The sequence below is a fragment of the Aaosphaeria arxii genome (genome assembly GCF_010015735.1).
Source record: "Aaosphaeria arxii CBS 175.79 unplaced genomic scaffold BU24scaffold_3, whole genome shotgun sequence".
Classification (NCBI taxonomy): domain Eukaryota; kingdom Fungi; phylum Ascomycota; class Dothideomycetes; order Pleosporales; genus Aaosphaeria; species Aaosphaeria arxii.
Window position 1 is genome coordinate 658,596 of NW_022983476.1, and position 27,759 is coordinate 686,354.

General features: G+C 49.2%; 9 protein-coding genes across 9 annotated transcripts; 6 read left to right on the forward strand and 3 right to left on the reverse strand.

Moving 5' to 3' along the window:
* Positions 1-1,529: 1,529 nt before the first annotated feature.
* BU24DRAFT_407145 (uncharacterized protein) lies at positions 1,530-2,486 on the forward strand (the record flags this gene model as incomplete). Its single annotated transcript, XM_033525797.1, has 1 exon — positions 1,530-2,486. One exon carries the CDS (start codon positions 1,530-1,532, stop codon positions 2,484-2,486), a length of 957 nt encoding a protein of 318 aa, XP_033385406.1.
* A 1,221-nt stretch (positions 2,487-3,707) lies between these two features.
* On the forward strand, positions 3,708-4,274 carry BU24DRAFT_142999 (uncharacterized protein). Its single transcript, XM_033521152.1, has one exon. The coding sequence runs from the start codon at positions 3,821-3,823 to the stop codon at positions 4,208-4,210; it is 390 nt and encodes a 129-aa protein (XP_033385407.1). The 5' UTR covers positions 3,708-3,820; the 3' UTR covers positions 4,211-4,274.
* A 3,914-nt stretch (positions 4,275-8,188) lies between these two features.
* Positions 8,189-10,128, forward strand: BU24DRAFT_420095 (sphingosine-1-phosphate lyase-like protein). Its single transcript, XM_033527396.1, has 3 exons — positions 8,189-8,311; positions 8,379-8,856; positions 8,907-10,128. Exons 1-3 carry the CDS (start codon positions 8,214-8,216, stop codon positions 10,032-10,034), a joined length of 1,704 nt encoding a protein of 567 aa, XP_033385408.1. The 5' UTR covers positions 8,189-8,213; the 3' UTR covers positions 10,035-10,128.
* Positions 10,072-11,230, reverse strand: BU24DRAFT_420096 (ribosomal protein L16). Its single transcript, XM_033527397.1, has 3 exons — positions 11,114-11,230; positions 10,458-10,946; positions 10,072-10,368 (listed from the first exon to the last, which is right to left on the reverse strand). Exons 1-3 carry the CDS (start codon positions 11,187-11,189, stop codon positions 10,214-10,216), a joined length of 720 nt encoding a protein of 239 aa, XP_033385409.1. The 5' UTR covers positions 11,190-11,230; the 3' UTR covers positions 10,072-10,213.
* A 153-nt stretch (positions 11,231-11,383) lies between these two features.
* Positions 11,384-15,415, forward strand: BU24DRAFT_388024 (DNA replication factor C, large subunit). Its single transcript, XM_033524995.1, has 4 exons — positions 11,384-11,605; positions 11,897-11,982; positions 12,034-14,844; positions 14,896-15,415. The coding sequence occupies exons 1-4, from the start codon at positions 11,510-11,512 to the stop codon at positions 15,236-15,238; spliced, it is 3,336 nt and encodes a 1,111-aa protein (XP_033385410.1). The 5' UTR covers positions 11,384-11,509; the 3' UTR covers positions 15,239-15,415.
* A 4,007-nt stretch (positions 15,416-19,422) lies between these two features.
* On the forward strand, positions 19,423-20,071 carry BU24DRAFT_460167 (uncharacterized protein; the record flags this gene model as incomplete). The annotated part of the gene is made up of 3 exons (XM_033531796.1): positions 19,423-19,527; positions 19,583-19,648; positions 19,724-20,071. 3 exons carry the CDS (start codon positions 19,423-19,425, stop codon positions 20,069-20,071), a joined length of 519 nt encoding a protein of 172 aa, XP_033385411.1.
* Positions 20,072-20,857: 786 nt separating this feature from the next.
* On the forward strand, positions 20,858-21,818 carry BU24DRAFT_407150 (uncharacterized protein; the record flags this gene model as incomplete). The annotated part of the gene is made up of 2 exons (XM_033525798.1): positions 20,858-21,059; positions 21,100-21,818. 2 exons carry the CDS (start codon positions 20,858-20,860, stop codon positions 21,816-21,818), a joined length of 921 nt encoding a protein of 306 aa, XP_033385412.1.
* A 749-nt stretch (positions 21,819-22,567) lies between these two features.
* Positions 22,568-24,254, reverse strand: BU24DRAFT_460169 (uncharacterized protein; the record flags this gene model as incomplete). The annotated part of the gene is made up of 4 exons (XM_033531797.1): positions 22,568-23,387; positions 23,462-23,835; positions 23,924-24,043; positions 24,105-24,254. 4 exons carry the CDS (start codon positions 24,252-24,254, stop codon positions 22,568-22,570), a joined length of 1,464 nt encoding a protein of 487 aa, XP_033385413.1.
* A 2,503-nt stretch (positions 24,255-26,757) lies between these two features.
* BU24DRAFT_332835 (ankyrin) lies at positions 26,758-27,599 on the reverse strand (the record flags this gene model as incomplete). The annotated part of the gene is made up of 2 exons (XM_033523050.1): positions 26,758-27,217; positions 27,265-27,599. Coding segments are annotated over 2 exons (795 nt in total), but the record flags the coding sequence as incomplete, so codon positions are not given.
* Between the last annotated feature and the right edge of the window lie 160 nt (positions 27,600-27,759).

Here is a 27,759-nt window from a genome sequence, read left to right on the forward strand (position 1 = left end):
GAAAGACAGGAACGGTAGGGGGTTATGCGACGGAAAAGGCCCAATCCAGTCCAGTCAGTAGAGTACCTAATGCTACAGGACGATACAATAGTGGTATGATGGTAAAATAGTGGTATATGGTGGGGTAGAGCAGGGTAGAATTTGATGATGACTGCACTACTACGGAGGGTACGTATTGATCAGTGATCAGAAGAGGTGACTAGGTGGACTATTGGAGTCTGGATGTGTAGACCGTACTACTTGTACGAGTAGGTAACAAAGTGGTCTGTGAACTATCTGTAGTGCACTGGTGTAGTGTGAGTGTACTCGTAAGTGTAAGTAAGTGTGTAAGGCTAGAAAGGGGACTTGGATTGGTATTCATTCATACAGTCAGGATTAGTAGAGAGGAATAAAAAGAGAATGACGGAGCTGATAATGATTATGAAAGACTAGATTTGAGTTTTTTTCGTTACCTGCATGAAAGAGGTACAGAGAAGAGCATGAGGGTGATGATTACGGTGGATGGTAATTATGGCAAACGGTGAATGGCGAAACGTTGTATGGTGAATGGTGGTGAATAGGTAGGTGAACTTGCAATGGATGATGGATGATGGGATGGTGGCGAAGAGCCGAAAATAGAGACTCTATTTCCGTCATTGGCCACGGAATCCAGACGACACACGGACCCAGTGTCTTGGCAAGTGGGTTTATGTAGGTGTAGGTGGGTGAGCAGGGATTGGGGGGGAAGGGACTAAGCAGGGGTGGATCCACTTATTCCTACAAGGGAACAAGGATCGGCCGTATCGACAGGACTCGTCCGTCTGTCTGGCGTTTGGCTGGCTGGTTGGCTGGTTGGTCTATTCTTCCTCTTCCTCCTCTTCCTTCTACTCCTCTACTCACTCCTCACTCACTCTTACGCTTCTAACTATTCTAATTACTACTATTACCTACATGGTCCTAATGCAATAATACACTGCAAAAGTAGATTCAAGGCGTGCGTAACTCTGCCTCCCCCAAGGGACCCACCCAGACTCTTCTTTCTTTATATCTCATCATGCCCCTCATGACTGCCCTCTTTTCGAGTTGATCGATCACCATCCCATACACACTACACTACTACCACCACTACCACCACTACTGCCACTTACTCACACCACACCACCCACCAACAACCTTACTCTTAACCCTACCTTATACTCGCTCTACCCTACCGCCGCCGTCAGCAGCCTTCATCAACCTCCCCCCAGTGGAAATAAAACAATACGAGTCTGAGACAGCTCAACTACACAACAAAATACGAATACACCCGGCTCCCCTCTCCAACCTCTCTCATTGCCAATAAAACAACTATCATCCACCACTACCACTACAACCACCATCACCACCAAAGGGAACACTGCACACACACACACACATACGGATCATCTGCGCAACCAACAAATTACTCATACCTTACCACCTGCTCCTAGAGCACTCGACACATGATGCTTTCGACTATATCACATTCCATGTCGCCGTCCTACCCGTCACCTCATGACCCCCCACCCAGCATGACCACCTCCCTCGCCTTATTACCCCAACGCCAGCCTGATTCTGCTGCCAGCAAAGTCAACCTTCCTCAACGACCTAGGCTCCAGATTGACACCCAGCAACTCTTCAAAAACCGCACTTTTGGCAAAGGTGGTTCAACAAGTCTGCGCCTGGATACGTTGAGTGCGGCCTCTCCTACCGTCCGAAACACTTTTTCGAATGCCTACGAGGCGCCTACATCTGCTGCGCCAACCCTCGACCGACCCTCCAAACCGCGACTAGGTCTATCAATCGACAGTTCAGTCACAAAACCTCTGGAATCCAACTCAAATCCACCTAGCTCCATCACACCGAACTCTGCTTCCACTTTCTCCTCTGTCCTGACTTCTGCATCTTCGAATGCGTCAGCCACCATCGCAATCCCATATAAGCAACCTCACAACCTCGCCTCGATTCTCAGCAACAGCCCTGCACGACAGTTGATTCCACGAAAGATGGCACCGGCACGCCCACTCTTCCCTGCGGAAAAGAAGGTCTCTTTCCGAACGCCGCTGGAGGAAGAAATCAAGACTACGAAGTACACTCTCGCGCATTCAGACCTCGAATCTTCAATCAGCTCCAACTCGACCATCTCAAGCATCGAGACGGCAACCTCCAGTTCCGACTCCTCGTCCGCGTCCCTTTCCATTCAAACCGCCTCGTCTTCAGAAGCCTCTTCATCATCCAATGCTTCTTCACCTCCACGTGGACAAGATGCACGATTTTCTTCTCTTGACACATCCCCACGACTGGGAGGACCTCGCACAGGTGACAAGCGGGACTCATCCGACTCTGACAGCGATTCATGCCCAGAGACTCCGGTGGCCGGACGAAGGAAGCGCAGGCGTGACTGGAGGTGGACGCTGGGCCCGCTGCCATCCAGTTCCGACAAGTCAACATCAACAAGCGACGCGACCACGAGCGACGACAGCAGTTAATTAATTTAATCAATCAACATTTCAAGGCAAGGCGTTCAGCAACAGGAACTAGATAATCCACAAGCACACATTGGCGGCATTGGATGGGCAAGATGGAGAGCATTTCACGATAACGGCGTTTTTTTAGCAAACAGAGCATTTTACTGGTGTTGTCGCATTTTATGATACCAAAGCATCAGAAAGGAGGGGTAACATTTTTTTCTATATAATCTCGACCACAATATACTATTGTACATACATACATACACATGACTAGGTGGGGTATAGTTCCTTACAGACATGTAGCAATGAATGAAGCATAGCATTTGCCGTACACACAACTACAGAGTACACCACACATGCAGTGCATACATACATACATACAGTTCACGGAGATAACATGCACAGCGGGGTCGCAGATCAGCCCAAAAGGGGGGTACGTACCCTTCTCTACCACATACCCTTTCGTCGTCGAACAGTTAATGAAAAGAGGGACGGACAGGTGGTCACTCCCTCGCTCGCGATCGTCGCATTGCATGGTATCCGCACCGCACCGGACTAGAGCGTTTGCGCTGGGTTCAGTCGCATCTCCGCACCCGCACCGCACCGCACGCACGTACGTGCATAGCGGGCGACCTTTGACATGGTAATCTCCCGCATTAAGACTGCTCTACACACTTAATCAACAATAATCAATCCGCGAGAAATCGAATTTTCATTTGCGTTGAACGGATGTGGGAATCTAACCGTAGATATACAGTACATATATGCGCCTATATTCATTCAACCAACCGTACGGAGTACAGAGGGATATGGGGGGGTTTTTCCCTGCTTTTGCGATCGGCGGAGGTGCTGCGGGCGGAATTGTTCCTGTTAGATCAGCTGGAATTGAGTGTGCGATGCCATGCTGTACGTAGGTGTATGTACCCAGAAAATGACTTTCTGTGTGAATAACAAGTCTGAACGTCTGCGTGGTGTAATTACTACATCTCGCAAGAGTGGATATGTTTCTACTCTGTACGTAGCTAAAGTCACGATAAATCAATCCATTATTCGATTCAACTTAATCAATCAATCAATCAAGGCATCCTCACCAACCGGTAGATACCATACCATACCGCACTCGTAGCACAAATCCCCCAACGGACCCTGAACCTGTTAATTAGGTAGCGATCGACCCATCCCACGGCCCTTCTTCTGTCACAACGACCGGCGATCCATTTCCCAGCCCGCCTAGTCTCTCAGCCCATCCTCTTCAAGTCAAGCCCCGTCTCTCCAAAGTTCCTCTTTCGATTTGCCATGAGCTCCGCTTTGGGTACACACCCTCCGTCGCGCGAACCCATTTCCAGCGCCCCATGTGGTGTGGGATATCGGTACATCCCGTGGGCACCGCGCACACGCTCGCTGGGGGGCTGGCTGGCTGGCTGGACTTGCTGGCTGCGCAGCCTGCGCTGCTGCGTGATGATGCAGATGCGAATCGGTCGTCGGAGCTTAATCTGATTTATTATTTGCCTCATCTATCATCAAACGCACACGCGCACACAATCCACATCCCATCTAAACGAGATCGCGCCCACACTCCACACCCTGCGCATGCACGCCCTCACGGATGTAGAATAGAGGTGGGGATCAGAAACAGGTTTACACATATACACTACTCACATGCGCTGCGTCGAATCGAAAGGAGTGCGCTCAAGCGACCACTTGAGCCTCGCTCGCTTCACACCGCAGCGATGATGGTATGAAAGAGAGCTAGGCTTGCTGCACTATAGCATCATAGTGGTTCTATTATAACACGGCGAGCAGGACAGGCGGCTGGGAATGCACTTACAGTTCCCGCCTTCTTGAGCTACAATTGCTATGCTATGCCATGACATGCTTCAAGGTTGATCTGTCTATCACAAGCGTGCGTTTCGACACTTCGGTACCGTAGATGCTGCTGAATACATGATACATCCAATCCATAGTTACGTATGCTTATGGCCACCTGTTAAGTGGTGGCACCGAGCACCAGCATCAAGTTTCGCCTCCCCAACCAAGCAGCACACGTAACATATATACATACTGTACTAAACACCAAACACACACGACGCAATTGCTATCCTGCGTCGCCATCGCATGTTGCGTTCACGATTCGAAAATAGCACCTCCTCGTACTCACCGTCCATCGGAGCCACAAATAGAGCAGCGGCATTAACACTCCCATACCCGATAGCGATACGCACCTCTCCTCCTCCCTCGTGTTCGCTCCGCTCCCCTCTCACCACGCACCACTTTAAATCAAAATCAAACTCAAAAGTAGAAACAAGAATCCACACATTTCGCAATTATATAACCCCGTGTAAGCAAGCAAAGCAACAGGCTTGTCTCTTTTTTGTTTGTCCGTTTTTCTCTTCGCTACACTTTCGCTACACCATTTGCGACTGCACTACACTACGCATCGTTAGCTTGCTCGTTTCCCCCTTCAAATGCGATTCAAGCAAGCCACCAGCGAACGCCATGGTTGAGTTGAGGGTATACGTACCGAGGCACGATTGTATGGGCTAGTTCGATGGGGGAAGGGAGAGGGGGGGAAATACACGTGTACACATGGTAATAGTTGGGTTACATGTTTTTGTAAACGCGCGTTTCGGAAGGCTTTGAGTGCTGCTGAAGTATTCGTAACAACCTGTCTCGAGATGGAAATAGAGGGCTAGTGTGGTCTATTTTTGTCTTCACCTTTTTTTTGAGATTCGGTGAGTGAAATGGTACACGATATGCGTTGCCAATTGGCAACGAGCGTATGTTACGAGTTGATCTTGTCTATGAGATGAATGTTTGAGTGGAACAGGGACGCTTTTGGTGGTGGTGGTGGTGGTGGTGGTTAAGCAGAGTGATCGTCTGCGGGTAGAGCTTGGTTGCTTGGTATTGCAGCTACTGAACGGCCTCGTACAGTTCGGATTCGTATCAACGGTCTAAGAGGGCAGCATTCGGTCCTTTCTGGTTAGCCGTTGTTACTTACTGTGCAATTGGAAATGTGAAGATCAATTGGACAGGTTTAAAGTATACATGGTGAGCAACCTCGAGAGATCACTTATTGTTCTTGTTGTTTGATCTCGTTCAGAGCCCAATGAGGTCGACCACGCATCATCAATGCCTCTGATGATTTTTTCATCAAGCCTTCAAATCCCTTACCCTCTCTTTCGTGTTAAAAATTAACTAAACACCAATAGATTTCCATACTCTCTCTTCTTGTCAAACAATTAAAAAGTCTACATAACGCCATCAGGTGGAACCCCTCCAGCCCCTTAAACAGAGGAACCACCACCTCGTAGCATCTCACCACAACTGGCCAAACCCCCGAACAAGTCTCGACTCCCTTAGTTTCCTACCTCCAATTCGAGCCTTTGACGTATCCCACCTACTAAACTAACACGCCCCGCTGAATTGGAGACCTAGTGATGATAGAAGCAGTTACGCGGAGAACGATTCGTGATGGGGACGACGACGGTTTTCTTCCAAATACCACAGGTAATTAAACTAAGCTCCACCGCACGACGGACGACTATTTTAGGAAATGCTCATCCCCCCGCTTGGCCTTCTAGAACAGAACGCCAAGGGATAAGGTATGGCATATCGACCTATGGTATGGCGATCATGTTTTCTTTCTTTTCTGGTGGTGGATGTTGGTTATCGTAATTACCTGCTTTGGGTGACGAAGCTAAAAATGCGATAATGGCCCTGCCCTCAATCGCCGATATCCTCCAGTTAGTTCCTCTTTCCTTTCTGACGAAGAAACAGGATGGTTGGAAAAGTGTACATATACATCCACGTCGTGAATGGCGGATCTTGAAAACCCCCGCTTTGTAAGAATGAAGTTGAATGTGTAGTTAGTTACCTCGTATGTATACTACTGTACGTACATCTTGCTTAGCATACATCCTCTCCATGTAACCCTCACTTCCTCTTCGTCTTCCCTCACCGCGTGGTTGATTCATAAGCATGCAGTATGCACCCTCATCCACGGCGAGCGTACGCGAGAGGATCGTAAGTCATATGCGTACTGGAGATAAAAACGAGCTTTCGTCCGTCTGGGATACGCTAGGGTAGCGAGGCATGCATAGATGCAGAAGTGTACATGTACTTGTATACCTACCTGTCGTATTATACATGCCATGCCATGCCGCCTACAAAGCACGTCTGCTGCTGCCGCGCTCGCTCCCGCTAACGAATACGTCCGTCGTCCCGTCGCTTGTCCCAGAGCCGAACGGTCCTAACGCAGGACGCCTGATGCTGTTGGAAAGCGAGCGTACTTGGTCGGGTTTGCGGGTTAGGCGGTGGGAGTGACGTCTTGTGTTATTTGGTTGTGTACGCCGGGTTGGGGTTCGCTTGTTTTGCTTCAATGGGGTTGCGGAGGGAGTGCACTGTTCTTGTTGCTATGAGAGGGGGGTCGCTCTATTTAGTTGTCTTCGCCTTGGTTCGTGGGGTAGTGGGAGAGAGTCGATTGTATCTGCGGCTTCGAGACTTCATGATGTGAGGTCTTGACGATTGTTATAGGTTCTCAGCTTCATTAACAAACAATTCGTCTTTAGTCTGGATTTTAAGAGGCACTATGAGAAAGATGCCCAGAATATGTAAGTATGATTGAGTTGTCACGGGAGTACAGTTTGCTTTGAACGTTGGTGGTCCGGTTAAGCTTTTATCTGGTAGGAAGGAATGTATGTGGGGATCTATGTTTACTGTGCATAGGGTGCAAGTTTGACGCCGCCTTGCACGTTACGATGAACAGGTTGATCGGCTTGCTGTGATGTGTTTGAGATTCGGCTAGGAGTCGTCTGGACAGCAAGCTTCGTTGAATGACGATGAGACTTAGGTGACAATGATACTTGGGACTAGGACGGCTGCCACCATCACGGTGAATCGACGAAAGGGTAAGTGAATGGCCAGATGACTTGTCTATCAGAAATCAAAATAGACGAGAATGCCGATTCAAAAACTTATGATATTTCTATATCTCTTTAATATGCCCTGTTCCCCCGAGCATTGCCTTCTGGAACTGAAAAATAGGTTGGTTCTGACAAACGAGTTGAGGATGTATGTGCTGAAGCAATCAGTACATAGATCTCTAGCGATTACAATTAGATATACTACTACAGTCGCCTGTTGCTATAGTATTCCACGGCCTACGCCCTGTGGGTTAAACGTCATGTTCAGTTGCAGTAACCGAACAAGATGCTACACTGCCGTAGAGATCTGCCGGGCATTTGTAGAAAGCTCGATATTCTGACTCGGTCTCTTCGCGGGGATATAAAACCCGGGATATAACGCAAGAATCTTGATATAATTGATTCTAGTGTTATCAGACTATACGGAGATTGTGCGATAAGATTCGAGGATACGATAGTCCTTCAGAACACATATGTACTCCTGAACAGTGGTTATGGCATGATTCTTCAATCGTGAGGTACTAAGCTCATCAAGTATCAAAGCTATCATGACATCAACTTAACCGATGTTGAAGATGTGATTCCTCTGCTTTTTAATATTTCCTCGCAAGCTCTCCCCAATTGGTTACGAGACCTTCCGTAAAAGGTAAGTTGACCTTACTACATTGGGTTAGCAGAAACCTCGGTTGCGCGCAGGGCAAGAGCATGTGAATGATGGTCAAGCAAGTCCCTGACGTATCTAATCACCAGTTCGTGTCAACCTTCTTTCGACTTCACTGCGATGCAATCTTTGCCCACCTCGACGCACTGAGTGAGTACAGCCATGCCGGGATCTTCACGCCTGCCTGTCAGTCTCCGCGAGACATTCAATGCGCGGAGGAGCTCTCCACGCGGACAGCTCGTCGCCCTCAATGTCGATGTGTATGTTTTCCACGCCACATGGAGCATTAATTATTCCCGGGCCAGATACTAACTGAGGCCGCCACAGTTTGCGAAACATAATCTTCATCCTCTTCCTGCTCCGCTGGACGCGCAAACTTTTCTACCAGCTCAAGGGCCGCGGCATCACCGGTTCTGTCGCCGACATCTACACCAACACGCGCCGCGTTCTCTATGGCATCTTTCTCGGTCTTCCTGGTGTGCGCACCAAGGTGCAAACACAAGTCGCAGAAACGATTTTGAAGTTGGAGCGAAAATTGGTGCCCTCTGGACCCGGTGTCGAGAGGACAGTTGCTCTCCCCGCGGAAGGATGGTCGGCAGAGCAGGTCCGCAAGGCGCTGGAGGATCTGGAGAATATGGAGCACACCAGGTGGGAAGATGGCAGGGTCAGCGGTGCAGTTTATCATGGAGGTGATGAGCTCATCAAATTACAAACGGAGGCATTTGGCAAATTCACCGTCTCAAACCCGATTCATCCGGATGTCTTCCCTGGCGTTAGGAAGATGGAGGCTGAGATCGTCGCAATGGTACGAGTTCCGCCAGCCAGTCGAAGGCTGTAATATCTAACATTTCTCAGGTCTTGTCACTGTTCAATGCCCCCGATGGCGCTGTAGGTGTCACCACCAGCGGAGGAACTGAGTCTATCTTGATGGCATGCTTGAGCGCACGCAACAAAGCCTACCAGGAGCGTGGCGTGACCGAACCTGAGATGATTCTCCCAGAAACTGCACACACGGCCTTCCGCAAGGCAGGCGAGTACTTCAAGATCAAGATTCACCTCGTATCATGCAAAGCACCTTCGTACAAGGTCCACCTTCAATCTGTCTCGCGCCTTATCAACCCCAACACAGTTCTCCTCGTAGGCTCGGCGCCAAACTTCCCTCACGGCATTATCGATGATATCTCCGGTCTCTCACGCCTCGCCCACAAGAAGAAGATTCCCCTTCACGTTGACTGCTGCCTTGGCTCGTTCCTGATTCCCCTGCTTGCGAAGGCGGGCTTCGAATCTGAAACTTTCGACTTCAAACTCAAGGGCGTTACTAGCATCTCCTGCGATACGCACAAGTATGGCTTTGCCCCTAAGGGCAACAGCACAGTTCTCTACCGATCAGATGAGTACCGCAAATACCAGTATTTCATCTCTCCTGATTGGTCTGGTGGCGTGTATGCGTCGCCTAGCATTGCCGGATCCCGACCAGGCGCGCTCATTGCAGGTTGCTGGGCCTCTCTTGTCAAGCAGGGCGAGAACGGCTACATCGACGCATGCCACAAGATTGTTGGTACTATGAAGAAGATCGAGTCTGCTATCCGCGAGAACCACTCTCTGTCTACTGACTTGAGGATTATTGGCCGCCCCTTGGTCTCCGTTGTTGCCTTCCACTCCCCAACGATCAACATCTACGACGTCGCGGACGCCATGGGTGAGAAGGGATGGCATCTCAACGCGCTGCAAAGCCCGCCAGCTATCCATATTGCGGTCACGCTGCCAATCGTCGCAGCAGTTGACCAATTGATTGCCGACTTGGTCGAAGTCGTCGAGGACGTCAAGGATAAGGAGAGGAAGAGGATCGCAGAGGGCAAGGGTGCGAAGGGCCAGGCCATGGGAGATTCCGCTGCGCTATATGGTGTTGCAGGAAGCTTGCCCAACAAGAGTGTTGTCGTGGACCTAGCCAAGGGTTTCTTGGATACGTTGTACAAAGCTTAGAATGCATATTCATATGGGGAAAGGAGAGAGAGTTGTAGTTTGATAGCGTTCGTTCATCTCCCTAAATACATTTAACATTGACAAATCATTTTGTAGCGTACGTGATGCCAATGACACATTGCTATGATGAACAGGATTTACAGGTGTCTTTTCACGACACAGATTGGTATAGTGTACAATTATGAGGGCGTGCTTGAGGGCAGGCTTGCAGCTGTTTCCTCCAAAGGCAGCTTCTTCCTTGGCCGCCTCAAGTCTGCCTCTGTGACGCCATTCACACCAACCTTGGTGATTCCCATGACTGGTGGGTCACCCTTCTTAACGAATTCATAAAGACCTATTGAATCCAGTATCAGCTTCGTTCCAGTTCATCCGTCTTGTCACGTCCTCAGTAGTCCGGTATATGGATGGACGATATGAACTTACCGGGCAACTTATTTCCAGCCAACCTAAAAGCATCCTTGACAACCTGCTCGTGCAAATCGCCCTTGATCTCAAACAAAATCTTACTAACAGCCACCCTGCTAGCCCAATGATCGAAACTTCCCTTTCCCTTACCCATACGGCTCTCATTTCCACTCGTATAGACACCAATATCCGCCGCAATCCTCGTATAGAACCTAAACTTCATACCACGGAGGCGCTTCTTGATGGTCTCCTCCGCGATCTTGAGCTGCTGCGAGGAGATGCGGCGGTCGTGGTCGCGCATCCGGAGGCCGTAGTCGCCCCAGATGACGGTCGTTCCGCGCATGCTGCCGCCGGTGGGCACGCGGCATCGTCCTTTGCGGGACTTGCTGGACTCGCCGGTCTTGGGGATCAGCCAGTTGGCGTGGGATGGCGTGCTGGAGAAGAATCGTGGGGTGCTGGTCTTGAGGGATGGTACGAGGAATGAGGGGATGTTCGGTTGGTTGAGTGCTGTCAGTTCAGGTTAGTTTTTGCTGGAATAAAATCTGAATATGTGAATTTCGTAATTGTTGAAGGGATTGGTTCTGCCGGCCTGAGCAAAACTCGCAGGTGTATAAGATGAGATTGAAGTGGTGAATCGTGTGATGCAGCAGGGCGTGGTGGAATGGAACACATACGTCGCGGTCTCGATGCCGACAGTGACATTTGACTCAATTGAGTCACCAGACTCGGTTGTATCCTTGGTGGCGGCATGGTGCTGTCGTTGGAATGCCGTGACAGCAAGAAAGCACCACGAACCTCAAGTTGAAGTCGGAAGTTTCGTGCCAAGAGATGTGGCTGCAATATGTGGCTGATAAGCCGCTAGTATGGATGCGGCATAGCGCGCTTATCGTTGCCTAAGTGCTTTACGCGGTTTCCGTCATAGAAGCGCGTCGCGCACGCCTTGCCCCCTCAGTACTTGTCCGTCTTGCTGCCTCGACCCTTTTTACACGACAACCGCACTGGATCTGACTACGACTACGAGAACATTCCAATTGTTATATTGTATGGTTCAGTGTTGATTTGTGTACAACATGCCGGCGGACATCAGGAGTTTCTTCGGCGGAGGTGCTGCAGCGATTAAAGCTTCGCAGAGTAAAGCTTTACAGGAAAGCCAGGAAAAAGATGAGGTATGACCATGTCATATAACAACCGTCCCTTGACAGCACATCATTTTCCGGAAGTACTTAAAACTTCAATTCAAAAGCCATGAATGTCATTTCCTTACAACGAATAACACTGGCTCTTTTCACACTTTTATCGTCCCACTATTGCACAGCATCATCTGAACTACTCCTCAATCCAATCAACACTGCATAGCCATCTGCCCCCGGCGCTTCATTATAGCCAGACAAGGACGTGCCTTTGGTCCTGGGAAGAGACTACTTCTTAGAACTTGGAGAGCTAACAGACCGTCACAGAAGACACCAGCAAAGAAGCAAGCACCTAAGAGGGCTGGCCGAGCAAGCAGAGTGGTTATGGACAGTGAGTCAGAAGAAGAAGTCAAGTGAGTGAGAGATATCCTCTATTACAATATTCGATCTAATTCAAGTGATAGACCTAAGAAAGCAACTCCCAAGAAGCCTCCACCGAAAAAAGCCAAACGCGAACCTACTCCCGAACCCGTACTCGAAGAAACCACCACATCCGAATTCTTCGGCAGCAAGAAAAAGCCCAAGCGCTCCGAGCCCGTGAAGACAAGACCAGTCGATTCTACACCAAAGGCTACACCAAAATCTACCCCGAAGAAGGCCACACCAGCGAAGGCAAACGGGATGAGTACCAAAGTAGCTACACCTGCCACGAACGGTAGGAGCTCCACACGAGGAAGGAAGCCTGTCACATATGCGGAAAGAGACGACGATGAAGATTTCCCCGATGATGATCTTGACGGAGCTGATGATATTTTTGGTGACAACTTCAAGCGCAACGGCAAGAAAGACGATTACGCAGAGAGCGATCAAAGTGATGATGACATGCCCATTGCCTTGCCACACCGCGGAACGCCTGCAAAACCTACCAAACGTCAAAAGAAAGCTCGAGATGACGATGACTTCGACCCGGAAGAGGAGGATGTGGATATGAAGGATGTAGACCAAGAAGATGACCTGGCAGAGCTAGAAGAAGAGCCAGTCACCAAGGGCAGATCGAAGACTGCTGGTCGAAAGCGCAAGACGCCGGAGCTCGACGACGACGATGATGAAGAGGATGAAGAAGACGTGCCAAAGAAAGGCCGAGCAAAGAAGCCAGCCGCTGCGAAAAAGTCGCCGGTAAAGAAAAAGGCAAAGAAGGACGATGCACCAGAAGATACTAAAGTGCAAGATATCTACGACAGCATCGACTTAGTCAGGCCCCCAACTCCTCCACCAAAAGATCCAGATGGTGCAAAGTTCAATTGGAGAGCAAATGCAGGACGTGCCAATGCAGGCCCAAGTGGGGGATCTACTGATGACATGCCTTCTGGTAATCCAACATGTCTTGCAGGCTTGTCCTTCTTGTTCACTGGGATCCTAGAGAAATGGGGGCGTCCCGAAGCTCAAGAACTCGTCAAGCGGCACGGGGGCAAGGTCGTCAGTGCCCCAAGTAAGAAAACTAGCTTTGTTGTCCTAGGCTCAGACGCCGGACCCAGTAAACTCAGAAGGATCCAGGAATTTAGTCTCAAGACCATCAATGAAGATGGCCTCTCACAGCTCATCACACGACTATCAGCTAGTGGGCACGCAGGCGACTCGAAAGCACAAGCTGCACATAAAGAGAAGGAGAAGAAGGAACAAGAGAAGATCGAAAAGGCCGCTGCAGAGATGGAGGCAGAGGAGAAGCGTCGCCTGAAGGCAGAAAAGGCCGCACAAGCTGCAGCGAGCAGCAAAGGCGCAACGGGTGCTGCGTCATCAGCAGCTAAGAAGACATCTGATCCTTTAGTCGAAGACCGCTTATGGACTACCAAATATGCTCCGACCAGCCTTGCTCAAATCTGCGGTAATAAAACCACAGTCGAAAAGCTCCAGCGCTGGCTACAAAGATTCCCTAAAAGCCAAAAAACCGGTTTCAAGCTTGCTGGTCCTGATGGCAGTGGAGTCTTCAGAGCTGTGATGCTGCATGGGCCTCCAGGTATCGGAAAGACTACAGCAGCACATCTTGTTGCTAAGATGGAAGGTTACGATATCGTTGAAAGCAACGCCAGTGATACCCGTAGCAAGAAGTTGGTGGAAGAGGGTCTACGAGGCGTACTAAGCACAACATCCTTGCATGGGTACTTTTCTGGCGATGGCAAGCAAGTCGAGAAGTCGAAGAAGAAACTCGTCTTGATCATGGACGAGGTCGACGGCATGTCTGCAGGAGACAGAGGCGGTGTGGGAGCTCTCGCAGCAGTTTGCAAGAAGTCGGACGTGCCAATGATACTGATCTGTAACGAAAGAAGACAGCCAAAGATGAAACCCTTCGACTTCGTAACGTTCGATCTACCCTTCCGACGACCTACCGTGGATCAAATCCGGTCTCGCATCATGACGATAGCCTTCCGCGAGGGACTGAAGATGCCGGCACCTGTCGTCAATGCGCTCATCGAGGGCAGCCGTGCCGACATACGACAAGTTGTCAATATGATATCAACCGCGAAGATGGATCAAGAAATTATGGACTTCGATAAGGGGAAGCAGATGTCAAAGTCATGGGAGAAACATGTGATCTTGAAGCCCTGGGATATTACATCAAAGATCCTGGGTGGAGGCATGTTTGCTGCGAGCAGCAAAGCTACTCTGAATGAGAAGATTGAGCTCTATTTCAACGACCACGAGTTCAGCCCTCTCATGTTACAAGAGAACTACCTCGGGACCAACCCTATTCGTGCTTCAAGCTACGCCGGTAAGGAGCACAATTTGAAGCTCCTGGAACTCACATCCGAGGCTGCAGACAGCATTAGTGACGGCGATCTCGTGGATCGAATGATCCATGGCTCACAACAACACTGGAGCCTCATGCCCACACATGCTGTTTTCAGCTTCGTGAGGCCTGCCAGCTTCGTTTCAGGTAGCATGGCTGGTCATCAGACTCGATTCACGTCTTGGCTCGGCAAGAATAGCAATCAGCAAAAGTTGACACGCATGGTAAAAGAAATCCAGTCTCACATGCGATTGCGATCCTCCGGCGATAGACACGAAGTTCGTCAACAATATGTTCCAATTTTTTGGGCACAGCTTGTCAAGAAATTAGAGGAGGAGGGCAAAGAAGCTGTTCCAGAAATCATAGACCTCCTGGACAGCTACTTCTTGACGAAGGAAGACTTTGATGCCATTATGGAACTAGGTGTTGGGCCAATGGACCAGGACAAGGTCAAAATAGACACGCAAGCCAAAGCGACCTTCACGAGGCTGTAAGTGACGATGGGCTCGTAACCAATATCACAAGCTGACAGACGAAACAGATATAATAAGCAAACGCACCCTCTTCCCTTCATGAAAGCTAGCAACGTGTTTGCACCAAAGAGCTCAACAAAGGTGAAGCCCGATTTGGAAGAAGCCATTGATGAATCGGACGATGGTGAAGTTATAGAAGAAGGGAAGGACGACGATGAAGAAACGGACTTGTCCAAGGACAAGTATGTGAAACAGCCCAAAAAGAAGTCTGCTGCAAAGAAGGCGCAGCCACAGAAGCCTCGAGGCAAAAAGCGGGCTGCTTCTGATGAGGACGACGAGAGTGCGGAAGATGTCAAGCCCAAGGGTCGTGGAAAGGCCAAAGCTGCAGCCAGCAAGGGACGCAAGAAGTGAGCACGGAGTGCTATCTGTGCCGGGTAATTGGATGAGCTAGATTCCTATTAGCATTTGCATGTTTTTACTAGACTTCACTGATGGTTTATCCAGCATTTCAATGGGAATTGCAAAGGGTACGCTCTTTTGGGAATATTCACATCTCATGGCTGCTTATGCGTAGTAGCCTCAATAAACATACTATTCTCTTTGATGGTCTTCAAGCTCTACTTGATTCGCTCATTTGTCGTTTCAGCCTCTGATAAAATACGTGTGCGTGTGAATAGACCTTGGATGCTGTACTGCTGACGATAGAAATAAGAGAGGTACAATACAATATCAAGGTCTCCGATCTGTTTACTATTATCACTGTGTTTTCCAGACGGTTACTGGGGATCCAGGCAGCCAACGAGCTAGTGGCCCTGATGTTGTGAGTATATCTTTCCCACTTCTCTCTCACTTACTCTCTCTCACCTTTCCACCCACAACCCCTCACATCCGCTGCTTTCGCGCCCTTAAAAAGGCCATGTTTCGCTCACATTCAAGCAGTTCCGAGTCCCAGAGCGGCGATGAATCCACGAGGGATTTCTCAACATCGCGCCACGGCCGCCGCCGATACCGAAACATGACGCCCGAACGTTCGGCGGAGAACTTGCCCACAGAGCAAAACAACGTCCCGCGTATCTCAACCTTCAATCCCGTCGGCGAGGCACCCAGCACTCCGCCACCTACACTACCTGAGAACTATCAGCAAGCTCGTGATGATCACGATCACCCTGATCTAGAATTTCAGGGTTCAGCAGCGGGAAGTTCCTTCAGCAGCGAAGCTTCGCGCAGTCCCCAGGCGCGCAGCCTATCACTTGGACAGAGCGAGACTGACACTCCAACCCAGCAGATTGCTATTCCACAGCATCTTCGCCGCTCTCCGTTCATGGCAGACCTACGAGGCAGTGCTGCTTCATTGAGACTCTCGGATCTGAATTCGTGGGCGAGCAGCAGCAACGCCACGACCGAAATTAGATTCCCATTGCCGCAGCCGAACAGTAGGGAAGTCAACCCCAACGATGACGCAGGCTTCGTACGCCCCGCCCCGCAAGAAGCGTCTGAAGATGGCAGTACGCCTGGCGGCTCGGTTGAGGGCATCTATGTTGTCGACGAGGAGCGCATCAGGCGTTGGAGACTTACCGCCTCGGTACTCCCTCAAGGAAACATTCCTAGCCCACTTAGCCCAAGGCCCTTCAACCAGCAAGAGTTGTCATCTATGGGTATGTCCGTCTATGGTTCCTCGAGTGACGACAGCAGCAGCACCGAGGGTTATGTCCCAGGAATGAGTGAAGAACTGTTCGGTTCTGAAGCTGGTCCTTCGTACATGCCTTTGTCTCAAATGCACATGCTCCAAGAAGCTTCACGAAACTTCAAAGCACAGGAAGGGCAGTCCAAATCGCAAATTTTTCAGAAGGTCAACAAGAATAATACTGATGAGCTTGGTCACGCCACGAACAGCTCCCCTGACAAGAAAGGTGAAAATAAGGGCAGAGATCGTTCAGATACTGTCAAGGTATGTTGTAACCATCCCAGTGACGATTGACATCATCTCACATATCCATAGCCAAAACCCCCGCCACTGTTCATTCCTCCTACACACGCAGCAGACGGTCACGGACAGCAACCTCAGCTAGGGCCCTCCCCCGACCTACAGACCTATACTACTGAAGGCTTGGTTCGCATCCTGCAATCCATGTATATGCCCGCCGCAGTTCCCTCTCTGGTCACCGATGCTCTTCCCTCGCCGGAGTTTCTTATCAATCTTTCCAACCCCAGCACACCCGTTGGCCTGGAAGCTCATCAGCGGGCACTCACTTCACCGAACGCCATACAAGTCACAACAAAAGATCGCAACTACATAGCTTTCTTCATTGACACCCTCATCAAAGACTCGCAGAAGATCAGAAAGGAGATCGAAGCCCTCGAAGAAGAAGTGGACGACAAGGAAGTTGAGAAAGCCAACATGCAGGGCGACATCACGTTCTACTACTCTCAGAGCACACAGTATCTCAAGAAGAAGGAGGTCCTAGAGAGATTGGTAGCGTACATGTACGCCTACGTGACTCCCAGCATGAAGCAAAGCGTCATCACCGTAGCAGGCGACTGGGCAATCGATATCTTGGAGATCTATCAACGGCTTGGAACGACGACCGAGATTCCTCCACCTGGCACCCGTGGCAACACTGCGGAATGCAACGAGGAGGACGAGCCCGAGAGGATTGAGAGGATACATAAAAAGAATCGAGAAGCCCCCAAGATATATGTCGACGAGCAGGATCGAGAACCCGAACAGGTTGAGGAAGTTCCTCCGAAACTCGTGCTAGCAGAAATGAAGGTCCGCCTGAAGAAAAGCGAGTTCACTGCGGCTTATTGGAGGTCCCGCGCCATGGCTGCCGAGCAGTTCATCGCTCTTGCACAAGCACCCGATAGGCAGTGAGCGAAAGTCTGGTTGACAGTGGCTCACTTACATGACTGGCTGATTATACGATAATGATTACGACGATGGGATGCTTCTATGATTATGATTACGACAATGGGCTGGTTTGATGATAATGATTACGACTTTGGGCTGGCTTGGTGATGGCGTTTATGACTTTGGGCTGGTCTATGCACACCTTTGGGATAAGGTTTGCTGGCTTTGTCGGTTGGACAGTGTTTTCAGGGTGAACGTATACAGTCGAGGCTCTTGCATTCATGATCACTGTACCAGGCTTAGTAAATGCCAACCAGACCCAGATAATGGATTAAAATTCTTGTAACTCTTCTTCTTCTCCACGTGCATGCAAGTGAACAACATGATACATGCTCACTTTCGACATCCGTCGAACGATGGAACCCTTCAGATCAGTTTGTGTATCCCCGCTTGTCGCATTTTCACGTGTGAGAGTAATTTCGATAACCCTCTCGATTTGATTTTTTCCTACGTCATATATAGGATCACCTACTAGTCTGCCTCCTTCACTTCCCTCACATTAAAAAGTCGCCCCACGCATAGCAGCTACATTTGCCACCTTTCTTTCCCCCAAAAGTAGCATCGCCCGTTCATCTTCTTAGTATAACGCTTGGGACAATTACATTCTTCAAGAAGAGCTTCACACAGGACATCAGGTTCTTACAAGCAGCCACCTCCCATCTGCCAACACACAAGACACAATAAAGCAGAAGAACGATACTCATATAGTAAAACAGGAGAGCGACATGCAACTTCAGCTCTATCCCAAGAAAAGACGTACGGTAGTAAGTAGGCAATACAGTTGCTTCTAACCTTAGTAATAAGTTCAATTTAATATTAAAGATAGATCAAAAGTAGCCCACCAGCATTGCAATAGCTTGTCTGTGCAGATACAACAAGCTCTGCAGTCTTAAGGGATAACATCTACACGTCTCTCTCCACTCTCATCAACCAGAACAAAGAACTCGAAGGTGGCTCAGAGGATTTAGTTGCTAAGTTAAAGTCGAAAGACAAAGTCATTCAAAACCTGAAATCAACGAACCTAGCCCTGCAAGATACCATCGCCCAGCTCAAAAAGAACGTTAAGAAAGCCCAGAACAAGACCACTTAGGCAAATTCCTCCCTAGCCGCGTACAAAGAGCAGCAAAAGTTATTCATAAGTGCCAAGGAGTTAGACTTTGTAGCAAATAGCAGCATCATAGAGGATCTTTTACATATAGGAGATGTAGTAAGGAAGATCAAGGTCAAAGTAGAAGCTGCTACTAAGGCAGTATCACAACACAGGTCCAAAGTCTTCAGCAGCAGACTTAATTAAACCAAACAGAGAACATGTAGAATACGAGAACTAAATAAGAAGGAAACGCTGCCAAATAAGGTTTCAGTCACTTAGCCTGTCATTGCACTGATAGAACAGAGTTGCAGATAAGATGTCAATTAATAATAGATATGCTACTTAATCACTTCCCAGTACAACAGAATCAAAATCCTTTAAGAAACAAAATAATTTACCTTAAATTTAACGCATGACCACTATTAGAGTTTCCCATGTTCAAAGCACTTGCCTCCTTTACCTTCATCCCTCTAGGTGGCTCATAACACTAATCACACCTCCACTAACCAGTAACAACCCCAACCACAAAAACCACAATCACGCCAGAGAGCACCAACAGGCCCATTTATCTAAAAACACCCTACACGAGAACTCGTCATGACGCGAATTAAGCAGGAAAACCCCAAGGAACCTCGCCGAGGCAGCAAACGAGCTGCAGATCATTCAGCCGCTAAGCCCAAACGCAAATCAACTCGTCTCAGTGTACCCATCTCCCAACTTCCCTGCATCTCATCACTTTCAACTGACCATACTGTAGGATGCTTCAACTGCCCAAGACCTGCTTACTCGCGATGTTAAGCGCTTAAGACAGAGGCTTAGAGAAGTAGAACAACATAACAACAAGCTGAGTTCCCAGGCCTCGGACCTACAGACCAAACTAGATCACTCCAAGTCTTAGGGTCAGTTCCTCTCCAATTCCAAAGACCTACTTGAGGGCAAACTTGGCAAACTCAAGGAAGAGTTGCAGGCAGCAAAGGAGCCGCCAAACCCCTTCAATGGCGTGTTCATACCCTATAAGCAGAAGGCGAGGCAGGAGGTCCAGAACGCAAAGGCCAAATTAGATTTCGTCAAAAAACTACTGAACACCGCGATCAAGGAACGCAAGAAGACAAAGGCTAAAAATAACCAGTCCGCAAGCATAATACAGGATTTGCAAGCTGAGCTCAAGCAGGAGAAGGAAAAGTCAAAGGCAGTCAATGCAGCTTTCGCGAAGTTCGAAGCTGCTTTCACTAGCATCCAAGGATAATTGTGCCTTGTAAAGTTCGTCAGTTTATTATTAGACTCCATCACTAAGATAGGGACAACTAAGTAACGAGTTAGATGGGATAAAGCTCAATTAGCGTAAGGCTCATGCTAACTGCAGGCCATTATAGATAGGAAATGCAACAGGTTTTATAGCTGCTGCATAGTCATGCATCTTTCCTCATACATCAACATAAAGTTAAGGGGACATAGTAAGAAGTTGCACTCAGTCTGTATATGCCTTCATCTAGACAGTTCATCAAGCTAAAATTAAACCTAACGCAACATGTTCCTCTGACATGCTGTAAAGCCAGGCCAACCTTATTAACCTCGCAGACTGCTGACTTCACTCTCGAGGAATGATAACGATGAACCGAAAGGAGAAACACTTCTTCCCATAATGCCAACAGCGATACCCACCCGAGATAGCATGAATCACGAACTTCATATCCAACGATAATCACATGACCAAGTATACTATCTATAAAAGGATTGAATCTCGGGCCTCAAACTTCAACCTAACCATCGCTTCTTCGGACTTTACATGAAGTCGGCCTGCTGGTCAAACTCACTTGAAGCTGTCTAACAGAAGCCGATTAGCGTATCTTTTTGACGCTATATCAGGCTCAGCCATACTGATTTGCTCCTTCACTCTCTCACTCAACTCTTGATCGATCATCCCCCGACTCTGCCCAACTTTCGAGCCAACAGAAGCGTCATGTTTTCTTCGGCAAAGATCCAACCTTATCGAACGCAGCCAAAAAGAAAATATTCAGCCCAGTCCAAAAGCATGGTGGATCCGCTTATGAAACCCTACTCTGATTCCTCCTCTGATTCCTCATCTGATTCCTACTCTGATGAAGTGGGTGTCGTGCTACGGCCAATAAAGCGAGCTCGCTTTCCAGTTCGTCTAAAGTATGGTACCAGCACAGAGAAGACTGAGAGATCGGATACATCCGTTGAACAGCATAGTCGGTCCCGTGCTACAGTGAGTAAGAAACGAGGCTGGCTTTGAGAATATTACTGATACAGTGGAGACGCTGGGATTAGTTGCAGCTATTGATCGTTACAATCGAAACATGCGAGGCCACTTGAAAGACCTCGGTACCGCCAAAAGTGGACTTGCAACCAGCGAGCGACATGTTTCAACCTTCACGCATGATTTAGAAATCGATTTCGTGTTTGAGGAGCGCGACATGAGCGAGCGAGAAGAGGTGAAACGGAAACTGAGTATTCAATTGGGATTGATCGAGAGGCATAAGAAAGAGGTCTTGAGAGTGACGACGGCGATAGAGAAGCTCACTCTCAACTTTCAAGGTCTGGCCGACTATCCTGTAGATTCCGCTTCTTCAGAAGATGCAGAGGAGTCAGAGGAAGAGAAGTCACAAAGCGAGTCACTCGAAGAGAAACTGCTCAAAGATGAGTCACAAGAAGAACATAAGGCGTCTATCACTGCAGATTCGAAATGCAAGTATATCGACAGTTTTCAACAGACGCTAGAGCATTACGCCGACACCGAGGAATCGAGACTGAAGATGGACGCGCTTCAAGAAGCTATGTTAGAGCGACTTTTAGCTGCAAGTGAGCTGATACAGCAGCGCGACATTGAGCTCGCATCATCGAAGAAAGAGATCAATGCGCTCAGGAAAGACGTGGAACAGCAGAAGAAGAAAGCAAAAGATGCCGTGGCTGCTCTCGATCACATCAAAGGAGCAGCAATGGATGCTGCAAACATACTGCTGAAGGAATAAGCACCGCGTCGGCTGGCTCTCTGGTGCAGATTGTCGGACATTGCCCTCTGATAGGTAGTACTGCTCAAGCTTACAGCCCAACACGGACTTATTTCAAACATTTCGATTTACGCCCATGAATGTCATCTATTCGGATGAACATCTCGAAAACAGAACCTAGTCAGCTCCAATGGAAAAAGCAGCAGATACGTTCTCTCAAACGAAAATGTTTATTGCAGAAGGTCAGAGTTCAGAAGACAGACGGACCACATGCCATCTAAACGGTTTCTCGCACATCATATCAATCATCATTTTTCTAATCTACAACGCCCCCAAAGCTTATATTCCAACATGGACTTCTCCCACACATTTCGGTCTCCCTGCTCGACATGTCTTCTTCCCACCTAAGGACCCAACATATCGAAAAGAAACACATATTTGCAGGACTAAGTCACTTATGACAGCGCCAGCCGCTCTATCTGAACGGTAAATTTTCTGCGGAAGGTCAGGATGAAGATAGGCGGAACATATGATATTTAGAACAGATAATCCATTAGCATCTAGGAAACAAAATATGGCTCATTTCTCACTGTCTAGGATCGAACTTATTCGTGAATATCTACTGATTGTCTCGACCACCGTTGACCTAACAGTGACACTGAAGCTCGAACAGACCATAACGCTCACCCCAAGAATCATTTAAAAAGAATAAGAAATTTCATTTCATTTAATATCACACCACCCTATATCGTACAAATCTAAACCTCTTCTCACGACAAAGTCCTCCCATCCCAGTCATCCTTCTCCCTCTCCCCCTCACTCCTCCGCCCCTCTTCATCCCCCTCCCCATGAACCCTAACCACAATCTCCCTCCGCACCGTAATCCCCATAACCCCCCTCTCGGCCACCTCACCCGCATGCACCGTACTCTTCTCCACCGACCCCCTCCTCACCTCATTGAACCTCGGCTGCGGCGGCTGCAACGTCTCCGCCACCCCTGTCGTCGAAGGGGGTGGACGCAAGAGGTCGCGGTTCCACATCGCCTCGCGAACGCGGTCGATGCCGCGCTCGATGGGGGAGCGGGAGGGGGTGAGCGGGGAGGCGATGGAGGTGTTGACGGTGTAGACGGAGGTTAGGGGGGCGAGGTCTGGTGGGGAGGGTGGGGAGTCGGGCAGTTTTGTGAATTTGCCGTGGCAGGGGGAGAGGGTTGTGTTTGTGCGGGCGCTGCGGGCGCTGGAGATGGTTGTGGTTGTGGTCGTTGTGTTGGTGGAGGAGAATTGGGTTCGGAAGGATGGGAGGGCGGGGAGGGGTTTGCTGCTTGTGGGTTTTGAGGCGCGGCGCGAGGTGGATGATGTGTTGGCTGTTGAGGTCCGGGAGGTGGTGCGGGTGTAGAATGTGCCGAGTTTGGAGTTGTGGAAGGAGGAGCGGAAGTATTTGAAGAGGGGGAGGGTGATGGGGACGCAGCCGGCGACGATGCCGAGGGAGGGCTCCGGGACCGTGAAGAGGATGATCGGGGAGGCGGTCCAGGTGAGGTCGTCGAAGGAGAGGAATTCGTCGTAGATTGTACGGCAGATGGAGATTATGCATATGCTGTTTTGGTCGAGAAGTGTCAGTAGGAGAATGATATCGAGATGTAGGGGATGGGGCTTGCATGATAAACTTACAAGAATCCGAGACCGAAGATGAAAGTCAATTTGACCTTCTTCATCGTCGTCGTCTGCAACCGCCAGAAAGTCGGGATGGGCAACACGACGCAGCTGAGGTCGAAGAACAGTGCTATGATACTCGACCCGAGCCAGAACTTCTTGACGTCAAAGCACTTCCCTTTGATGGTTGGATCCCACATCTTTGCCAGTGGGACGCAGACGAAGAAACATGGAAGCACCAGGGCGAACCAGGAGATCACCAGAGCGACGAGTTGGATCTTACATAGTCGGGAGAGGGCTGTGTGAGGGAAGAGGGCGATGTAGAAGTGTGTGATGGACATCTTTACGAAGATGCTGGAAGATATCAAGAGCGGGGGGATGGCTACGACGATCTGATGGACGTCAGTGAGCGTTTGCACCACACTACCAACACCGAGACAATGTCTATTGTGATGTGCAAATACAGGTGGAGATTCATACCTTCATATTGAGGGGCATGAGTTCCAATTGTCGTTCTAATGGAATGTCTTTTTGGTGAGCGCCCAATTCACCCTTGACGACCGCAATGATTGCGGCAATGACCAGACCGACTACATTGGACTACATGTATTGTCAGCTACACAATGACTTGAATTATAGAGCAAGCAAGTAAAGTACATACATACGCAGCAAGCATAAGATAATCATTAGCCTGCCATCTCGTCTGCGTGATCTTCCTCGCCCATAATCGAGCTATGATCCCCAACGTCGCGACGACTAGCGAAAACGTATACAGCGCCAACTGACCTTTTTGTCGTGCTGTTCCGATCATGATAGTATCACATGGAGCTTGAAGTCAAACAGGATTTGAGTTCACAACAAGCAAAAGACAATCATAAAAAACGAACGGAGTTCAGGTAAAAACCTCAAGAACGAGAGAGCGAGTGCGAGACAAGCACCGTATAAACAACATGACATGACATCGAATATGCCTGCCTGCCACCCACAGCGTGGGCGAGCGCCCACCCTGTTGGATTGATTTCACAAAGACAATGGAAAGGGTGCTATCTATGGATAAGCATGCCAAAAAAGTCCGTCGAGCAAAATGCATGTCTGCGTGGTACTGTTACTGATGGCGTGCCACCACCATGACCTAGGTGACGTATTCCGCTTCATGCCCTCTCAAGAAGCGTGTGTGGGAGGACAATTGTCCCATGCGGAGTGATAAAAAAAAGTTGATTTGGAAGAACGGAGTTTCTAGATCATGGATGTCCTGCGGGCATTTCTTTGGTCTCTCTGGCTTTCGATTTCGCATAGAGTGCTGTGGATAATGGGTGCCTGATGTGTACGCGGTGGGGGAAAAGCCTCCCCGGACTTCGTGGGCGAGTCAGCATGCTGTAATCCCACCGCCGACGTTTCAGCCCTAACTCTACACATGCTCGAGAATGGCGGTAGTTGAGTAGGCGAGAGATTGTAAAACGCGATAACGCAAGCCTGAGAGTGCGCGCCATGTTCGGCGTGGAATGGCCCATGGGTCGAGATGCTTAGAGGCGTACGGTGGTAGGTCTGTTCGGAGTCCATAGCAATGTGATGGGAATTTAGATGGTACATACATGGACCAATCCAATGTAATGCGCAACACATGGACGAAATACAATTGTATCATCGCAAGACGAGTTCCTCAACGCTTCATAGCAAAGACAATGTTGATGTGCCCACCAAAACAAACAATAGGATCTCATCTCGATCTAAATTGATCTTAAAACAGATACACCCAACCACACCACCCTCAATCGCATAACAACATAGATGAGAACCCTGTATCTACCCATCCCATCGTCCAACTCAATCACGCCTGTACGCACGGTCGGACTTCGTCAAACGCACCCGCGGGCATACAAACAGTCCTCGCGCATATATCTTCCGCACGAATGCCTTTCGGGCGAGAGACAAGCTCGCTTCCTGCTACTCGCTACTTACACAATTTTCCGCCCCCATAAATGTAGATCATCGTAGTAGTGCGTCTTGCTAAGCCCATGTGTTCAGAGAACGGCCCCGTTTGTGAGGCCGAGTGAATGGAAGAACGAATGAGCGAGTGGGCACAGGGTACACTGGTCACTGTAAATATGGTGGCATACAACTATTGATCACTCTAAGTTACGGCTGCGGCTGCGCCATCCACAATCACCCTATGCCGTCCCACCTCCCGTTCCGTTGCGTAGCGAGACGCCTTCCTTCCATAGTGTAGATCGAACGAACGAACGGGTTCAGGGTCCTCGCATCGTATTCGACGGTACACACACTCTCAACCTAAGAAAGTCGGGAATAGTTCTGGCCACCCACTATTGTTATGATCACCACTCAAGCACCGTTGTATCCAGTAAATAATATCATAGCATTTGGTATTTAGATTTAATAGCAATATTGCGAAGCCTTAAGAAGTGTTTTTAATATAATGTTATTCTGCCCTCTGAAGTGTCTCTGTAGTCAATCAAATAGCCTCACGAGGCTTCCTAGGACTATTTCCGACTTCTCCCTTAGGTTGAGAGGCATATCCGATTAGAGAAATAACTACATAAAGTATGATTACTAAAACGGCGCATCACAACTATCTCATTTCGTCCTTCCCTATGCCCTCTAAGTAACACCGGCAAGTGCAAAGGTAGCATGTTGGATGTGCTTTGCGAGAGGTTAGACAGTTGGCAGTATGGTGCACCTTTGGTTACAGTTAATTTCCTCTAGACAGGAATAATAGGCGGCTCAGGGCCGCATTGGTGGACATGTAGGTTGAGACTTCGATACTCCTCTCAGACGGGATACAGTGTATCAACAGCCGAGAAGACAAGCTCAACTTTATTCTGCGAACACGCAAATGGGCGAAAGTCCAAGGAAGACGTATCGCAGCATGCCTTTCTCATGTCTTGAGCCGAGCAAACCTTTGACCTTTCCAGAGAACCACTACTCATTCGTTTCGTTGCGCTCGGATCAAAGCTAGCTTACCTTTTCACCTCAATTCATCTCTTCTTCCATAATGTTTGGATTCTCCTTGTGGCCTTGATCTACCCACATTCGCCCTGACTTTGGCTCCCTCAGTCGGTACACTCAGATGTACATACCTGTTCCATGACAGTGGTTCATTTGGCAGACCAGGTGACGAACTGTTTGAACCCTTGAAAGTTCCAGAAGATTCACGTCTTGATCGTAGACGATCGCATTCTGGCGTGGTCTTCCGCTTAGAGCTTCGTTGAAATAAGATGCAATGACGAATCGTGCGCAGCATCATGATCTTTCTGCTGCTGGAGCTGACAACTCTCCTCGTCCACAAGAATAGAGACCACTTCCGCATGCCCATTCTTTTCTGCCCAGAAATGCGGCGTCCGTCCCCTGCTGTCCAACTTCAGAGGGTCGGCGCCCACCTTCAAAAGGTACCTCACGACCTCCACCTTCCCGAACTCCGCCGCCCGATGAAGCGGCGTCCCGAGACCAAAAGGCTCGCGTTCCCAATACGTCCTTGGCTCCTTCTCATACTTGACCTCGTTGGCCGGTGCGCCTTTCTCCACGAGCTGTTGGACGACCTGCAAGACGTTGGGCTTATCTCGTATAACGGCGTAGTGGAGGAGTTGGCCACGGTGGACGCTCGCTCCTCGTTGAAAAAGCATATCGATGATTGGTAGAGGAGCCATGTACATAGCGTATGAAGTCGGTGTGAAGTCCCACTCGCACTGGGCGTTGGGATCGGCGCCGTGGTCTAGCAACCAAGTAACCATCTCTGCATCAGCGGTGCACACTGGAGTACTACGCCTTGTGAGTAGTTCGTGCCTAGTATAGAGTAGAGACAGTACCTCAACGCAGCAGGCGAGTTTCGCCCATATTGTTCATTGATATTCCAACCATAGCGAAGGAACAATTCTAGTATTTCGTACGCTCGGCAGCGCACGGCTACGTCGACTGGAAGTTTGCCGTTCCCGACATTTTCGTCAAGCAGATACTGTACCATTTCGACATTCTTTTGCCGGATCGCTTCGCCGAGTGATGAGAATAACCACGCTGGATGCGGTTCTACGTCTCCCGCAGATGCTTCCTTTCGGTTGTGGAGAAGCTGCTCGACCTGTTCTTTGACACCATTGAAATCATTATTACAAGCAGCCTGGTAACATCGAGCTACTTGTTCGGGCCTGAACTACTGGGGAAGGTTGATGTCAATGGGTGCAGGGGATTGCATATTGCATATCAGTTGTGTTGCGGAGGATGAGTATATGGCGAAGGGAGGTCCGAACTATCTCTGATATATATGTGGACAAAGAGTGGGGAATTTAGCTCCCGTTAATGCTGCTTAA

What these genes read in the sequence shown, in the direction of transcription:
- BU24DRAFT_142999 (XM_033521152.1), top strand. Translation starts at nt 3,821, where the DNA reads ATGTGGTGTGGGATATCGGTACATCCCGTGGGCACCGCGCACACGCTC.
- BU24DRAFT_420095 (XM_033527396.1), top strand. Translation starts at nt 8,214, where the DNA reads ATGCCGGGATCTTCACGCCTGCCTGTCAGTCTCCGCGAGACATTCAAT. An exon ending in GTCGCCCTCAATGTCGATGT is followed by an intron (nt 8,312 to 8,378) that starts GTATGTTTTCCA and finishes AGGCCGCCACAG; the next exon opens with TTTGCGAAACATAATCTTCA. An exon ending in AGGCTGAGATCGTCGCAATG is followed by an intron (nt 8,857 to 8,906) that starts GTACGAGTTCCG and finishes AACATTTCTCAG; the next exon opens with GTCTTGTCACTGTTCAATGC.
- BU24DRAFT_420096 (XM_033527397.1), bottom strand. Translation starts at nt 11,189, where the DNA reads ATGCCGCCACCAAGGATACAACCGAGTCTGGTGACTCAATTGAGTCAA. An exon ending in GTCGGCATCGAGACCGCGAC is followed by an intron (nt 10,947 to 11,113) that starts GTATGTGTTCCA and finishes CTGAACTGACAG; the next exon opens with CACTCAACCAACCGAACATC. An exon ending in GGCTGGAAATAAGTTGCCCG is followed by an intron (nt 10,369 to 10,457) that starts GTAAGTTCATAT and finishes TGGATTCAATAG; the next exon opens with GTCTTTATGAATTCGTTAAG.
- BU24DRAFT_388024 (XM_033524995.1), top strand. Translation starts at nt 11,510, where the DNA reads ATGCCGGCGGACATCAGGAGTTTCTTCGGCGGAGGTGCTGCAGCGATT. An exon ending in AAAGCCAGGAAAAAGATGAG is followed by an intron (nt 11,606 to 11,896) that starts GTATGACCATGT and finishes AGACCGTCACAG; the next exon opens with AAGACACCAGCAAAGAAGCA. An exon ending in AAAGCGACCTTCACGAGGCT is followed by an intron (nt 14,845 to 14,895) that starts GTAAGTGACGAT and finishes CAGACGAAACAG; the next exon opens with ATATAATAAGCAAACGCACC.